This window comes from Camelus bactrianus, chromosome 10, assembly GCF_048773025.1.
Source record: "Camelus bactrianus isolate YW-2024 breed Bactrian camel chromosome 10, ASM4877302v1, whole genome shotgun sequence".
In the NCBI taxonomy this organism is placed as follows: domain Eukaryota; kingdom Metazoa; phylum Chordata; class Mammalia; order Artiodactyla; family Camelidae; genus Camelus; species Camelus bactrianus.
Window position 1 is genome coordinate 15,442,185 of NC_133548.1, and position 16,059 is coordinate 15,458,243.

Below are 16,059 nucleotides of genomic sequence, written 5' to 3' on the forward strand. Positions count from 1 at the left end.
GTCGCGGCCCGGCGGCCCCGCCCTAAATCCCACACTGACTCCTCTGTACAGTTTGTCCTCCTGCAAAGCCCTCTGTGCCCATGCGGGCCCTGCCCCTCGGGGTGGGCCTAGGGTCTGGGAATCGGGTTACTAATGGCAGGACCCTAGTTCCCAGGTCCTTAGTTGACCCCCTCACTGCAGACAAAGAAGGAAGTCAGGAAAGGAGGGTCGTGGAGGAAGTGCAGAGAAAAGCTAATGGGTGTTGGGAGTTGGCTCCTAGAGCAGATTTGGAATCAGGTGGTGTGAAGTCACATCCTGGCTCTCCAAATGAATAGGTGGTGTGGCTTTGCATTAGTGACAATAGTCCTAAGATTTGATTTTTCTCATCTGTGAAATGAGGACAATAATGGTCCCTCTCATGGTTGTGAGGATGAAATGTAATACAAATGTGTTGTCACTGGAGGCCGGGAATACCCCCAACTCCCAGGATCCAGGTTTCACCCCATCCTGTCCCCTTAGCTTGAGGGGACCCTCCCTCCCAAGGATTCTCCCCATAAAGTCTCCTCTCTAAGGATTGATTCAAGCTCCCTTTCAGTCCCAGACACTTTGAGGTGAACCCTTCATTTTGGCTTCTCCATTTCTCCTCATTCATGTCAGGTCTGTCCCAGATTTCTCCTTCTCACTTAGCACCTCAATTGCATTTTCTGTAGAGCATCCCCTCTTTTGTACCCAGACACCCCACAGCTGGATTCTTACATTCTAAGACTTGAGGCCTTTTGTTCCCACAGTTGACATCTTGGGATTCTTTTGGTTTTTATGCTTCCCCCAGCACCTCTGCCCCTGCTAAGTTTGGGCCATGGTTCCTCCTGGTCTTCTCTCCCCTAAGAGGGCTAAGCTTATGAGTTCTTTCACTGAGCATGAACTTCTTGACACTCAGGGTGCTGGCTATGGCTAGGCCCCCAGCTGTGGTGGGTCATAGAGCCTCTGGCCAAGTCTTACTGGCTTGTCTGACCATCTGAGAGAACCACAGAAGTCCTTTCCTTCTGAAGAAGCAGCAAACTCATTTACAGCTTGTGGAATCCTATTTGCAAATCTAGACTGCCCACTGGTTGTTCCACCTCCTTTCCCTTCAATGTGGCACCCAGAAAGGAGCTGCAGGCACCAGCCCTGCAGTAAACAACTCCCAAGCTCCAGTCCCCCAAACATCCCGATATCCAGAGCCAAAGACCTTGGCTGGCTCTCTTCTCCCTGTCCTTGGGCCCAGAGGGGACACTGTATCTTTCCTGTCTTGGCTCAGGCTCCTTTGTCAAGACCCACCTGCTGCTATGGTGCTGGCTTTTCCTCCCAGGAAAGCAGTTTTGCCACAGTGCCTAATAATTGTTATTGTTCCTTAGAGTGTATGCTTGTCTCTACCAGGGAGCATTCTCTGGTTAGGAGCATGTATGTGTGGAGGACAACTCTACCTTCTAGCATATTTTGCTCTAGAACAAAGGTTATCTTAGCTCCCCAGGCCAAGCCAAAGCCACATTAGAGAGAAGCCAGAAGGGAGAGAGGGAAGGCCAGGTCCAGGTCTCAGTGAGAAGGGAGCCATCAGGAGCTTCAAAGTACAGCTGAGAATGAGACGAGTCCCAGGGTCAAGTTCTTCCTTTCCCCCTTTCTCTGTGCAAGGCAGCTTGTGATATTCTTGGCCTGGTCTGAACCCCTTCCCACAGGAATTTGGGGTGTGGGCTAACAGCTTTCACATCCAGTGGCCCAAGACTATAAAACTCACAGGAAAGCCTATGCACACCACAGAGGGGGGCCACACTGGCCAGATGGCATGAGACAAAGTCAGCATCCAGGCTCTGGGCTTGGCTGTGGGCAGATCTGACCATGTAGCCAAAACCAGAGGGCTTGCATCCCCTTTGCACCAAGCAGCTGCGGCTTATGTGGCTGAGTTGAGGTAAAGAACGGATCGAGGGCCTGGAGAGGGCCCTGCCGACTGCTTGGGTGTTTAAGTGGGCCAAGAGACTGGGTCCCTAAAGGACAGCACTCAGGAACCTCATCCCAGGGCTGGCGTGCTCTGTACCATTCTGGCCAACTGACCCTCAACTCTGCCCAAGCTCTGGAGGAGCCACTAGTCTGTTCCAGTTGCTCAACTGGGAGCCTTCCCATTCCTCCATCTCCTGTCCCCTCCTCCCTGCCACCTCCAAGAAGGGTGAGAGCCTCCAGGTTCCAGCAGAATTAAGACAGTATGGCCTAATGCTTCACTCAGGCTGAGCCCTACTGCCTCCCAATCCCCAGACCCCCACAAAATTGACATCACAGCTTTGCTCAGACAAGATCAGACCTTTATGAAACACGTGAATATTCACAAACTGTGGGAGAAACACACCTTCCCAGCAACAGAAAATCTCTGAATAAAGTGCATTTAGCCTGCACCCATCTCCTCCCCATGCTGGCCCTTGGATCAAGATTTGGGGCAATGCTCTGCTGCAGCAGGTCCCAGGGACACCTGGGCCAGGAGAGGGGAGGCATGAAGCCACAGTGGAGCTCCAGGACACTGGATGCACCCTCTTGTCACCCCACCCCTCCCAGCTCTGAGTGGAACGCTTCGTTCTACTGGGAATGGGCCAGCATGCTAGGGATGGTGAAGTAGGGGGAGGTGGTCCTGCCAACTTGGACCTTAGGGAGAGCCATCGTCAAACAGGTAGGAAAAGGGAATCATCCTAACATTTGAAGGTGCTGCTAAATAAATACTGGCTCTGGCCCTAACCCCTCAGTCTTCTTGGTTTCTCAGACCAGCCCTTCCAGGCCTGCCCTACTCTCCTGGCAACAGTCCTGATTCTCTTTCCTCCTGGCTGGGGCTCAGGGAACAGTGACTCCCCCAACCCAATGCTGCGAATACAAACCATCGCCTGTGCCCTGCTCCCCCTACATGACTATGGAACATTTCTAGTGAGGGTGACATACATACAAGAGTTGGACTCTAAAGGCAGCTCTCTGGCTGAGAAAGCCTGAGGACATCTCAGGAAGAAGCCTGTCAATGTGCTGGACAGATGTGGGAGACAGGAGCCTGACCCCAGGGTTCTGGTCCTGGGACAGAGGACAGTGGAGGGCAGGGCTGGGGCCAAGGGAAGTTAACAGCTATGAGGCCAGGAAAGGTCACAGGGGAGGTAGAGAGGAGAAGGCCCAGGGGCCAGCTCAATATTACGCGTGAGGACAAAAATCCAAAGAGGAATTGACCTTTTAGCAACGTATACACCTGCAGGTGCGCACACACACGCACACACATACACACACTGTGGCTCAAGTGCAGGCCATGGGATGGAAGGAAGACTTGCTCCAGCTGACCACATCATCCTTCTTTTCATTGTGTCTTTCTCAGCACAGACCTCCGACAGCGGGAGGCTTGAGGTGGGAGGCACAGGCTGCTTCTGGAATGCAAGGCCTTGGCTCCTCTGGGTCAAACCTCCCACCTGCTGCTTCTGGAAGGGTTGGCGTGCGGGGTGGGATCTCGGCCAGACCTTTCCCAATTGTCCCTGGCAGTCCACCGGCCTGGGTCTTTAATGTCCACCTACTGGGAGAGCTGACACGGCAGTTTGGATGCTGGTCAGCCCCGGGCAGGCCCTGGAGGCCTCTAGAGTGCAGACCAGAATGGCTTCCCTGGCTGGGCATCAGCTGACCTTGGTGGCAGCTCTGAGGTGCCACAAAATGTGGCCAGAGGAACCAGGGGGCTTTCTACCACCAGGAACCTGGCCTCTTCCTGGCAGTGGCACTGAGTCTCCACAGTGAGCTCTGAGGCTGGCTCTCAGCTTCTGGGGAAGGAACAGTGAGACTAGGATTCTGTTCCTAACCTCAGGTTTTCAGCTCCAAAAAGGGAGATGTTCTTAGGCTATTTTCCATTGTACTGTGCATACAGCACTCCAGTCAGGTACTTGGGTGTACTTCTATACGATGGCAGAGTTTGCAGATCTGTCTACATCCTCGCGCTCAGTCCCAGCCGCCCAAGGAAGAGTCTGAAGAACCCAGTGGCAGAGAATTTTAAAATAAGAAAGAAGCCAGGCCAGGTGATGATGTCTGGACAGCACCCATCCGCTCCAGCCTGCCCAGCCTCCAGGGTCATAAAGTAGGAACTCAGCAGGACCCCAGCTGCCTCTAAAATCGCATGCTCTGGGCCAGAGCCTGAAATGATTCCCCGCCCTGCTCCTCAGTCTGATGTGAGGAGGGAGGGAGGAAGTGCTGGGGTCGGGGGACAGATGCCAGAAACCCAGCTAAGGTCCTACCACTCTCAGACAAGGCAGCTGGCTCACAGGGACAGGTCTGGGATGAAAGTCACTGCCATGACCTCCAGCCTGGTGTCCGGAGGCTGAGGTGAAGCTGCTACAGGTGCTCCTCTAGCCCAGGCAGCATTCAGAACCACACGAGTGTACACAGATGCATGCACACGCAAACAGGCCCCCACTCCTTCCTCTGCACAAGCGCACACACACGCACACGTTTGCTCCATCTCTGTAGGTGATCAGCTGTTCTGCAGGTTGCACTCTGCTGCCACGGTGGCTGCTCGGGCACCCAGGCTTTGCTCACGGAGCCACAGCACTGCAGCTGAAAGGGAAAAACAAGGGCAAGAAGGAACATTCAGGAGGCGCTCAGTTGCCCAGGGACATGGCTCCTCTAGCTGCTTCTCTGGGGAACTGGGAAGAGCATAGAGCGAACCGAACAGGCCAAGGTACCTGGGGACAAGGTCGTTGCTGGGATGTCAGCGGGTGCCTGAACACTGGCTTCTGAGGTGCTGACACAGGACAAGCTCTCCTCTGCGGACCCTCTGCTCCTCCTCTGCCCCGGGCCTGAGGGCAGCAGGGGAGGAGGGGGAGAAGGCCACAGACACTCACCTGAGGCTTTGGGTAACACTTGGTCAGATGTGACAAAGGCAGTTTCTGAATCAAGGCACAGCGGCTGCTGCCAGAGATGGAGAATCAGAAAAAAATGGTTGGATGAGAAGCCAGCCAGGACCAGTAATTTTGGAAGATGAAGGCAATGACTGAGTTTAGAATCAGCCGGTGAGCAAATTTCCACATAGAGATAAAAGAACCCTGGCACTGTGCTAGAAGACGGAGGGCTGGAGGGGGACACAAGGATGACTCATCTTAAAGATTTAGAACATTCTGAATCTGGGGCAGAGGGAAGACGTGGCTTCATCATAACACTGGGTTGCCTGTTTGAATAGGTCTAGTGCGTCTGAGAGTGTAAAGAGACACGCAGGGTTCAGTTAAAACTTTGGACGGTTTAAATGATGGTGAGGCAGATAATAACCAGAAGGATTACTGAGCTTATGGGTCAAGCACTGTACACTTGTGAAATGGCTGAATTGTGTCCCCTCAGAATGTGACTGTTTCTGGAGATAAGATCTTTAAAGAGGTAGTTAAGTTAAAATGAGGTGTTTAGGGTGGACTCTGATCCCATAAGACTGGTGTCCTTATGAGAGCAATGAGGACACAGACTCACACAGAGGTGAGACGGAGTGAAGACGATGGGGGATGGTGGCCATCTACAAGCCAAGGAGAGAGGCCTCGGGAGAAAGCAGCCCTGTCATCAAGTTGTCTCAGACTTCTAGCTCTCAGGACTATGGGAGAATTTCTGCTGTCTGTCACCTGGTCTGTGGCACTTTGTTATGGGAGCCCAAACAAACTAACATAGCTGCGATCCCACTGACCCTAAAGATATGGCCTCTGTTCTTACAGATGAGAAAACCGAAGCCAGAGAGGATAAGGAAGTTGCCCATGACTACCACATTCAGAAGTGGCAGAGCCAAAACAGGAAAGCCAGGTCTGTCTGATTCCAAAACCTGTGTTTTTACCATTAGGTAATCTCTATATTATAGTACTGCTCATGATGACTTTTAGAGGATATAAAAAGAAGGAATTCAACATGGTGGCATGAAGACTAATATGCAAGCAACATAAATGAAGTCCAGATGTTAACAGGAAAGGGAAAATGCTCTCAAGGGTCAAAGGCATTGGAGTCAGGGATTAAAAAATCAGTCTTCTGACCCATGCAAACCTTTTCAGACAAATGTTAAATCTGAAGATTTTATCTGGGTGATGATAGTTCACCTAGAAGCTGGGAAAAATCAAGAGCAAACAGAAGTGCGTCCCTGCATGGCTCAGTACTGAGTGCCTCCTTCTTTAAAATGTCTTCAACAAGTTTTCCCTTTAAGTTTGTACTATAATAACCTAGCCTAGCCATACTTTTCACTACAAATAATTATATTTGCTACTAAAGTATATACATGTTTATTGAAACATGCTGACTGGGATATATATTTTACACACAGGTCTCTCTCTGACCACTGTTGTTAAGTCAAAGAGATGATGATTCTTCTGAGACTGAGAATTTCAGGACTGCAGAGTAGACACACCAGTCCTCCTACACGCTACCTCCGTTTCTTGTGTCCTCTCCACCTTACAGGATAGAGGAAGATAAAGAGTACTTGAAGATTCCTTAGGACAAGGGCTCTCACTCTGGGGTTCTTGGATCCTTAAGGGGTCCAAGGGTGGGCTTAAGGGGCAGCCCACGAAGACCTTGAAATTCTGTGTACATTTTTCTGTGTGTGTGAATGGGTGCAATTTTCCAGGGAGAGGCGGCTCCATCCTTCATCAGATTCTTCAAAGCATGGGTAACCCAGAGGGTTTAAGAACTGATGCCTAAGCTTAGAAGATAAGGGGGTGAGGTACAGTCAGGTGGTTATAATAACAATTCATTCAGACCTACTCTGACTTGGGCATGGGTTCGCTATGAGGCAGACCATAAAGGGAGGTGGCTGCCTCCTGGCCTCAGATAAACCCCAGTGACCCACATCCCTCTATGTTGGGATCAGAAACACACACACAGAAAACCAAGGTTTGGAAGAATGAGTTTGTCCTTGTTTACAAAGCTAGTCAAAGGCTTGAATAACTAGTTATTCAAGCTGCTTGATCAGCAGACAATGAGCTGGTCCCTGTGCTCTTGTTCTCAAGCTAGGGCATAAGTCTGCAGGAAAGAGGGGCTGGGGAAATCATATGAGGCCTTGCAGGAAAATGATGACAGCAGCACTAAAAGAAAGGGAAGAACAGCTAGGGGAGAGGCACAAGGGGAAAAAAATCAACTCATAAAACATGCGCCAAAAAAATCAGTCTCATGATTGTCCAACTCTTTCAATCCGTCATTAATACAAGACACAGCAGTGGCTGGAACATAGAATAAGTTAATGACTGCCTCCCTCAGTGTGCCAGTGTCAGTTAGGATGACCCCCTGGGTACCTGTGCCCTCACACCCCTTCCTGTCCACCGGATGCTAACAAGAAACCCAAATCTGCAAATCCACCCTTCCCCGGCCCGAGCCCAGGTGGGTGTGTGGATAACATGTACACAAGCGCCTATGTCAGCAGAGTCCACTACGGCTCAAGGTCTGAAAGAAACTTTGTTTGGAGGCTGTAAGCAGGTCTCAGAGGTCACCCCTCCCCACCACACTGGGTGAAGCACTGTGCCCAAGTGCTTGGGAGGGGCAGAGGGTTTGCTATGCGCTTCCAAGTTAGGAGCAGGGAAGGCCAGAGGTGCAGCTGTGTACCCCAGCTGGGCTCTTAGCTCTGTCTCATTCCTCACACACTTGCCCTTCCTGCACCACACAAACCCTACAGCCAAGGGGAGGGGACGTCCGTCAGTCAAAAGCTACTCAGTAAGTGCCAGGGAAGGTGCAAGGGGGTACTGAGTCCCAACTTCTCATTCCCAGGTCAGGAACCGAGAGCCAGAGAGGTGAGGAAAACTTGCTCCCAGGCAGGGACCACACGGCCTCCACTCTGGGCAGCATTTTATAGGTTGACCGGAGCCTTTCACACGCGTTGTTTCATGTAAGGAGGGGTAACAAATGTCAAAAAGGCAACGAACAGCTTCCAGGAGTCAGGTTTTCCTCAGGGAGGCCCCCAGCTCTGGTGAGCTTTGGGAGGGGGAGGGGAAGAGGTGATCCTTGGCCAGAAACCCTTTGTATTCAGTGGGCTTCTCTCAGCAGATCACTATGTACCCGCAGAACAGCAAATGGATCACGTGAACTGTTCCCCTCGTGGTAAAATAATCGGACCAATAAGATGAATCTGTACACAATTCGAGGCTGATGGAATCCTCGGCAGTCAGCAGCTTTGGGGATTATGGGAAGCATCTGAACCGACAGCTATTTGGGGCTGGCTTATTTTTCAGTTTAGTGAACACTGTACAATAAAGCCAAATGCAGAACAGATACTGACGTGGGTTTGCGGTAAGCATGGAAGCTACCGATATCAGGGTGTGTTTTCCCACAAGATCAGTTTAAATCATTGTCCACACCTGAGGCATTAGAAATAACAGAAGCACAAAACTATAGAGGTTGGAGCTAAACAGAGCCTCAACGGGTCCAGGAGGGGCTTTCAGGCTGGTAAAGAATGGCTATTCACACCTGACAGCGAAAGCATCTCAGAAAGGTTATGAATCCTGCCCAAGTCACACAACTAAAACTGACAGAGGAGAAGGGAGTAGGCGCAGTAAGACTGTCAACTCAGGCCCTGGGGCCACTGCTCTGTGGTCCAGCCGGCCCAGTGTGCTGGCTCTGACTGGAGTAACCATAACACAACCAAAGACTCCCTCGGAAGCATGTGCAAGATGGTAATGTGAGTTCATCTGCGTGGTGTGTTTTACTTATTCAAAGGCTTTTCACATAAGGATTTTCCATTTCTTTCCCAAGTGTGTATGCTGGATGGGTGGGGCAGGGGACAAGGTGCTGTCTCCACCATGTTACTGATGAGGACGCTAAACATCTTCAGGCCCAGGTGTGACGGCCAGCACACGGGGAAACAGAAGTGCACTCTTCTCTCTCTGTTTCCCAAGAACACAGATGTCTGTCCTGTCCTCTCCTGGCCCCCACCTCCAACCAATTAGCCACGATTAAGGGCTAAATTCTGAGAACCAGTCCTTGATATTGCAGTAGGGTGACCGGACATCTCCTGGACCACAAAACAAGAGACAGGCGCCGACCCCTGCACCTTGAAGCGTCCACTTGGAATTATCGCTGCAGCCTCTCAGCTGGCTGCCTCCCCACCACCATGTCCTCTGCAGGGCCCAGCCCACGCCTGGTGAATCTTCCCAAAATGCCAGTTTGATCATTCGCTCTCCTGCTCCAAAATGCTCCTAGGCTCTCAGAGAGAACTCCAAGGACTCACCTGCCTGATATCTAAAACCCTACATGATCAGACCCAACTGTAACCTTACGTTCTTCTAAAATAATAATGATAACAATAGTCATAATAATAGTAGTAGCTGCCACTTCACTTATGAACTTATGAGGCAGGGCCTGGCTAAGTGTCTGGTATATTATGTAGACACTGTTAGCTGCTGGCCAGTGTTCAGACTTCCTAGCTAACAGAACCTGGATTTTGTTCAGTGGGTCATGGGCCCAGCCCAGACAATGGATCACGATTGGTCTAAGTCCGTGATTCTCAAAATACAGTCCCAGAACAGCAGCGTCATGAACTGCTGGGAACTTGTTAGAAGTGCAAACTCTCAGATCCCACCCCAGACCCACCAAATCAGAAACTCTAGGGGTAGGGCATAGCCACCTGTGGCTTACCAAATTCTCTAGGGGGTTCTATTGCTCACTCAAGCTGGAAAATCAATGGTCTAACCAATCCTGACAATCCACATCCCTATTTCCCAGCTGGGGGGTGGCTTTGGGACTAAATTTTGGGTCATGAGGCCAATGTAAAAAGCTGGGGAGGGGTATCCTGGGAAAGCATTAATATTCTTGATAAACAGAAGAGAGGCATTCCCTGACAACCCTCATAATACAAAACTGCAAACTCCACTGTGCCCCAACCTTTACTTTTTATCTTCTTACTCAATTTGATTTTTCCTTCACACACTTAGGGCCTCTTGGCACATGATGTATCTATTTTTTTATTGTCTGTCTCCTCCTACAAAGACACACCCAAGAGGGAAGGGACTGTCAGTCTTGTTCACAACCATATCTCAATGTCTACAACGTGTCTGGCAAATTGTGATCACTTGATAAATGTTTAATGAATGAATGAGTGCAGCTGTCTCTGTGATTCCTTCTCATTCCTGCTTTGAATGAGGAACTGATGGCTGAAGCTGTGGCAGCCACCTTGAGGCCATGAAGCAAGAGAATCTCAGAAAAGCTGGCTCTGATATTGTTGAGCCACCAAACCAAAACCAGCAACACCCAGCTCTGGATCTCTTTCTTGTTGGGTAAGAAAAATAAACCTGTATTTGTTTTAGCCACAGTAGTCAGGTTTTCTATTCCTAGCAGCCCCACACATTAACTGACATATATATTTAATTATTTAATCTCTGTAACAAGAACCTAATTTCCGGTGAGAAACCAAGTCTCATAATGGTTAAATAATTAGTACAAAATTACATAATCATTAAGCTGTTTTTCTTATCTGAAATGCCCTCCTTGCTGCCTAAATCCAATTCATCTCCCCAGCCCCCTAGGGGAAACTTCTGTGTTGTACTCCAGGATCACCCCAGCCCACCAAGAGCTGTCTTGTAATAAGCTTGAAGAGTCTGTATCACTTGTCTAGGAATTATCAGTTATTTGTTTTCTTCTCCTAAGCAGACTATTAAGTCCTTGTGGATGGGCGTCGTATCACATTTCATATGTTCTATACCCCTCTCCCTCACACACTTGCTGGCAACAGTTTTATGCTGAATTGGATGTCATTAGCTTACTGAGCAACTTTGACCCAGACGTTTAACCTCTCTGTTCTTTGGTCTTCTCACCTGAAAGTCAGAGTATCAGCCTGGTAAGTTCCAGATTTGTAAGACAGAATGAACTTTGCTTAGAACCACAGAGCTAACAGATGACTAAGAGAGTTGTATCTAAGGCTGCCAGTACTCTCAGAACAAGGTAACACAGTCTGTCCATCAGCAACATCTATTACAAGTTCAGCAGGATAAAGGGCACAAGCGTCAAACACTCATTGTCTCACACAGCATTTAAGTCTAGATGCTCCAACTAGATGGCCTGGCCTGGCCGTGAAGTGGAGGGGTTTGGAAAAAAGAATCAATCAGCTCCATGGAGAAAATCACTCTCCAATCTAATGATGCAGACTTGGCACATAGGGAACAGCCTGAGATGATGACTCAAAGGGGACAGTAATTTACATCTCTCACAGAAAGGCATAAAAGGCCCTTCCTGCTCTGGGGAAAGAGGAGCCAGTTTTTTTTTTTCAAAAGACATTCAGGGGGCTTCCAAGAAAGATGAGCACTGACAAGGAAGTGTAGACCCAAAGCCACAAGAAAGGTGAGAACGGAGGAGCGGCTGTAAGAGGCACAGATAGATGATGGGGAGCTGGGACCTCCTGGTCCTTTGGTGGGGCTGGGCTGAGTGAGCCTCCAAACACCCCTAAGCCTGTCTTCTGAAGGTAGGTGCTGCCCTCTGCTGGCCTGCCTACACAACACAGCCCGTTGGGGTGACGGCAGAGGGGCTTGAGCACGCTCAGGCCCTGCCACTGGGCCAATTCTCCCACAGCTTCACGTCCAGTCTTCACGTCCGCTTTTTTTTGGATGTGGCTCACTTTAATAGGTAGAAAGAGTCAAATAATTCTTTTCCCTTAGCTGGCAAAGAAAGATCAGGGCTTTAACCCCCTTTTTAATTTTAGAAGGTATAAGTCAGGGTAGGATTTTTGAGCTGAAATCCTAAAAAATCCTAAAGTAGTCCCCCCAGGTTGTAATCTCGTTTGCTGAGTTTTAACCTTGAGCTGGCAGGGCAGCAGTGTTCTACACCCACCCCCACCTCTCTCCCCCCTCCCTCCCTGAAGCTCTCAGCTGCTGTCACTCACTCTCAGACATCCCTGCCTGGCAGCTCTGTGGAGGGCAACTCTGCCACCCTGGCCCGTTTGCTGAGTTCTTCACCAGGAGGCTCCTCTGCTGCTTCCAGCTTGCGTTTGGGGGATGCTGGGCCACCAGGTAGTGGTCTTAGACCTGTAGGGAAGTGGGTCAAAGTGTCACACAGACTGTGCGTTGAGCCAAGATGACCCTTAACTCTGCAGTGGCAGCTCTTTGGGGGACAGGGAACCTGGCTCATCAATGTAACCAGCACAGTGCTTCTCAGACGTGCCCCTAGGCCTTCCTTTCAGCATCAACCTTGCCTGGAAATGTCCAAGGAGAGCACAGCCAGGACCACTGGCAGCAAAGCCAGCTTTTGGGCCCCAAAGCACATGGGCTTAAGGCCAGAGATTGATGCAGCCTGTCTGCTGTCCTCGCCCTGAAGGTGGAAACTTCCCTCTGCCATGCTGGCTGGGCCTCCTAAAGCCAGAATGAACAGTGCCCTCACCTGTGGGCTGGACAAACTAGAAAAAATGTGACGTTCCTGCCAGTCTGACCTTACTGATCATCTCAGAGCTGAAGGTGGAGGTTAAGAATGCAGCAAGTCTGTCTACTTCTCTCTTACCACTGCCCGGGTCTTGCTGCCATCTCCTGCCTGGACACCTGTAGCCGCCTCTTTTCTAGCCTCCCTATAACTGGGGACTCTTGCCCATACTGTCCCTCCACACAGCAGGCAGAGCGAGCTTTTTAAAACAGAAACCAGGTCATGCCTCTGCCCCGCTGACCACCCATCAGTGCCTTCCCTGTGCTCTGAAGACAGAATCCTAACCCTCCTCGTGGATGCTGAGTCTACACGGCGCTCCTGCTGCACCTGTCCTCATCGCATCCCAGCTCCTCACTCAGGACACGCCAGCCGCACCAGCCTCCCTCCCCTCGTTGCTGGAATAGGATAAGCTTGTTCCCGCCCCTGGGTCTTTTCTTGCTATTCCCTTTGCCTGGAATGCTCTTCCCCCAGTTCTTGGAAGGCTGGCTCTGCTCACTATGTGGGTCCGATACTCCATCTAAAAAAAACCCCCTTCTCCAGCCCTTCTTTCATGAGGTCACTCAATTTTATTTTCCCCAAAAGCACTTGTTATCTGACATGATCTTGCATGGTTCCTTTAGGATCTGTCTCCCTCAGATGGAATATAAGCTCCACTGGGGCACAGACTTGTTCTGGCCTTTGTCTCAGCCCCTAGTGACGGATGTGGTGGTAGCTCTGCAGTGTCCTCGGGATGGGCACAGGCCACGGCAGGCCAGTGGCTACTCACCTGCACTGCTCATGCTCCCAGCCTGGCTCGAGCTGGGCTCTGCCACTGGGTTGCTGAGGTCTTCCACGCAGGAAGGGACAGATGCCAGCAAACCTGGAAAGAGGCAGGGGAGTAATCAGAATGCAATCTCACAGGACTGCAGAGGGCCGTGGGGCAGATGAGTACAAGGCAGGGGGCACTGGGCCATGACACAAAGGTTCCATCTCTTCCCACTGGCCACAACTACTCAGAGAGCCCTGATCCAGCCCAGCATGCGTGTCTTGTGCCCCGGGGAGTCAAGCCAACTTAACAGCCTTGAAGACAGCACTTGGTCTCCCCCTGTGAATATCTGGGAATCACCATCTGTGCCCTTTGAACTTGCAGGTGCTATCTGCCATTCAGAGAAGCAGGGGATGGTGGTGGGAGTAGTGGCTCCTTACAGAGTCCCCGGTAGCGGGAGAGCTGCTGGTAGATCTGCTTCATCCGCTCAATGTTGAGCCGGCTGGTCTCAGCATGGTTGACCATAGGCCGTGGGTAGTCCACACCAATGATGCACTTGGCTGCCTTCTGAATTGACTCTGGGGCGTTCCAAGGCTCATAGATGTATCGAGAGGGGAAGCCTTTCAACTTCGGTAGGTATCGCCTGAAACATACACACCACACAACCCAACAGCATGCTGGGAGTCTCCTTCAAAGGGCCAAGCGTATCTCGTTCTAGGAGGAAGCCACAGAGGTCAGAATCCAGAGAGCCTGGTCTGCATCCTCACCTGATGTAGTCCCCACTGGGGTCCGTGCGGCGGCCAAAGCCCACTGGGCAGTAGCAGTGGAAGAACTGTTGGAAGAAAGCACTGCAGGACAGCCACATCCAGCTGCCTGCATTCACGCTGAAATCTGCATCCAGGAGCAGCTCATCAAATACCTAGATGTGGGGAAAGTGGGGCAGTCAGCTCTTTGGGGACCTACAGCCATGGTTCTCCCCCAGTCACCACGTGCCCCGTGGAAAAGAGAGCCAAAGCCCTTTTGCTGAGGGCAAGCCAAGGAGGATTTGGAGGGGACCTCCTGGGCCCAGGGGTCCCAACCCATCCCCTAGCCCAGAAGGGGGCTGCACTGAGCTGGGCTGATGAGAGGGTACAGGCCAGCTGCCCGCTGAGAGCACTCACCCGGACCCCGCTCTCCCAGCTGACCCAGAGGTCCCCACGTGTGAGGAAGCAGGCCACGGCGTGCCGGGCCAGGTGGTGGATCCAGCCCTCCTGCCTCAGTTGGGTCATGATGGCGTCAATCCAAGGGAAGCCTGTCTTGCCCTCGGCCCACTTGGCCAGGGCCTCGGGGTTGCGGTCCCAGGGGATCTGGATGCAGATGGGGTTCCCCTCCATGCGGTCAAACCTGGGGTTGTCGGTGGCTGCCGTGTAGAAGAACTCTCGCCACAGGAGTTGCCCAAACAGGGAGAGCGGGGGTGTGCTGTTCCGCTTCACCTGAGGGGTGGGGATAGCTCGTGGGTACAAATGCCTGCCCAGCTCTCAGCGCTGTGCCACTCGGGGCTCTCCCACAGAGGAATCTGAACCTGCCACAAACTCGGTGGTTCCAAAGCCCCTAGATGCGTGAAGGGACTATGCCCTAGGAGAAGCGCCACAGTGTGCCAGCAGACTGAAACCCCGGGCCCTGGCTGTGCCCGTTACTCCTCTGAGCAACGAGAATGGCTGCAGAGAGTCAGGCAGTAGAAAGGGATATTGCTGCGGACTCTGCACTGGGAACTAAGCTCCCCAAGACTGGTCATGATCCTTGTCCTCAACCGGCCCTGTTTGGCTCCACTTTCTTAAACATTGAAGGTAGTTTTCCCATCAGCAAGCATAAAAATTGCTCAGTCTAGACTTTGGTTAGATAAAGTTACACCCAGTAGCCTTGATCTGGGGCCATGAGGGAATTAAGAGATCCAAGCAAATAATAATCTTCCTAAAATCACAAGATCACCCACCAAACTGGCAAAGCCATCCTGTGCCGCAAAATATAGATATTGGCAAAGATGGGGAAGCAGTGTGAAACAATGTAGACACAGGTGATCTGATGAATTTGAATAGTTGGAGGTGCTGCGCTCTGTCCTTCTGGGGGTGGGTGCCTCACCATCGGGGTAGCTTCCTGTAGTCCGAATCTGGCCCTGCATTCAGCCCTCTGGGTCATTTCCTCATCACTGATGGGCAATCACCACTCCTACGCTTCCCTTTAAATGCTCTGGGCACAGCCCTGTAGAGGCCCACTGTGCTCTTCACTTCCGGCCTGCCTCCAGCCTTGCCCTCCCTGCCTCCCACCCTGCATACTTGGCCCCATCGACCCGCCTGTCCTGCCACCCCTAGGGCCACACCCTGAGGTCGGCTTTTCTGCCTGTCCTGCTCCACTGGAGAACCTGGATTTTATTTCGATCAGCGGTTTGGGTTGTGCTGGGCTCTGCCACGTCTTGGATGTGGCCTCTTCCTCACCTTCTCTGGACTGTATGCACACGTAAGCCAGAGGGAAGGCCTCTTTTCGGGGTGACTGACTGGCCCGGAGGCCCTGGGCCACTTGGCTGCAAGCAGGGCAGGGGGTGCCGCCCTCGCCGCCCCTCACCTTTTTATACAGGTCCCACAGGCGGTAGTAGAAGAGGCGGCAGGAGAGGCAGCCGAAGCGCAGGTAGGGGCTGAGGCCCGTGGGGCTGGCCAGCAGGGAGTTGGCGTTCATTCGGGGTCTCTCATAGTTGGCAACCCAGGCCTGCAGCAGAAAGACAAGGTGGTGAAAGGACAGACCTGGATGCTTCAGAGAAAAAAACCCGAGGCACCAGGTGGTCAAGGAATCTGCCTAAGGTTGCAGACCAGAAAGCCAAAGTGCCAGCACGTGAGCCCGGTGTCATTCCGCTCCCTCACGCTGGCACAATTTTTGATGGAACCACCACCAAGCAAAGAATGAGGCCCAAGTTCTTGTCCTGACTTTAC

At 51.7% G+C, this 16,059-nt stretch overlaps 1 protein-coding gene across 1 annotated transcript in view; it reads right to left on the minus strand.

The window, feature by feature from the left end:
• Positions 1-2,287: 2,287 nt before the first annotated feature.
• CRY2 (cryptochrome circadian regulator 2) overlaps positions 2,288-16,059 on the minus strand; it is a 31,924-nt gene continuing 18,152 nt past the window's right edge. Inside the window, exons 6-12 of the mRNA XM_010964628.3 lie at positions 15,698-15,838; positions 14,260-14,571; positions 13,867-14,018; positions 13,540-13,742; positions 13,121-13,213; positions 11,825-11,966; positions 2,288-4,563 (exon numbers count right to left, since the gene is read on the minus strand). Of these exons, the coding sequence (XP_010962930.2) occupies positions 11,827-11,966; positions 13,121-13,213; positions 13,540-13,742; positions 13,867-14,018; positions 14,260-14,571; positions 15,698-15,838 (1,041 nt within the window). The 3' untranslated portion in view covers positions 2,288-4,563; positions 11,825-11,826. The remainder of the gene's footprint in view (positions 4,564-11,824; positions 11,967-13,120; positions 13,214-13,539; positions 13,743-13,866; positions 14,019-14,259; positions 14,572-15,697; positions 15,839-16,059) is intronic.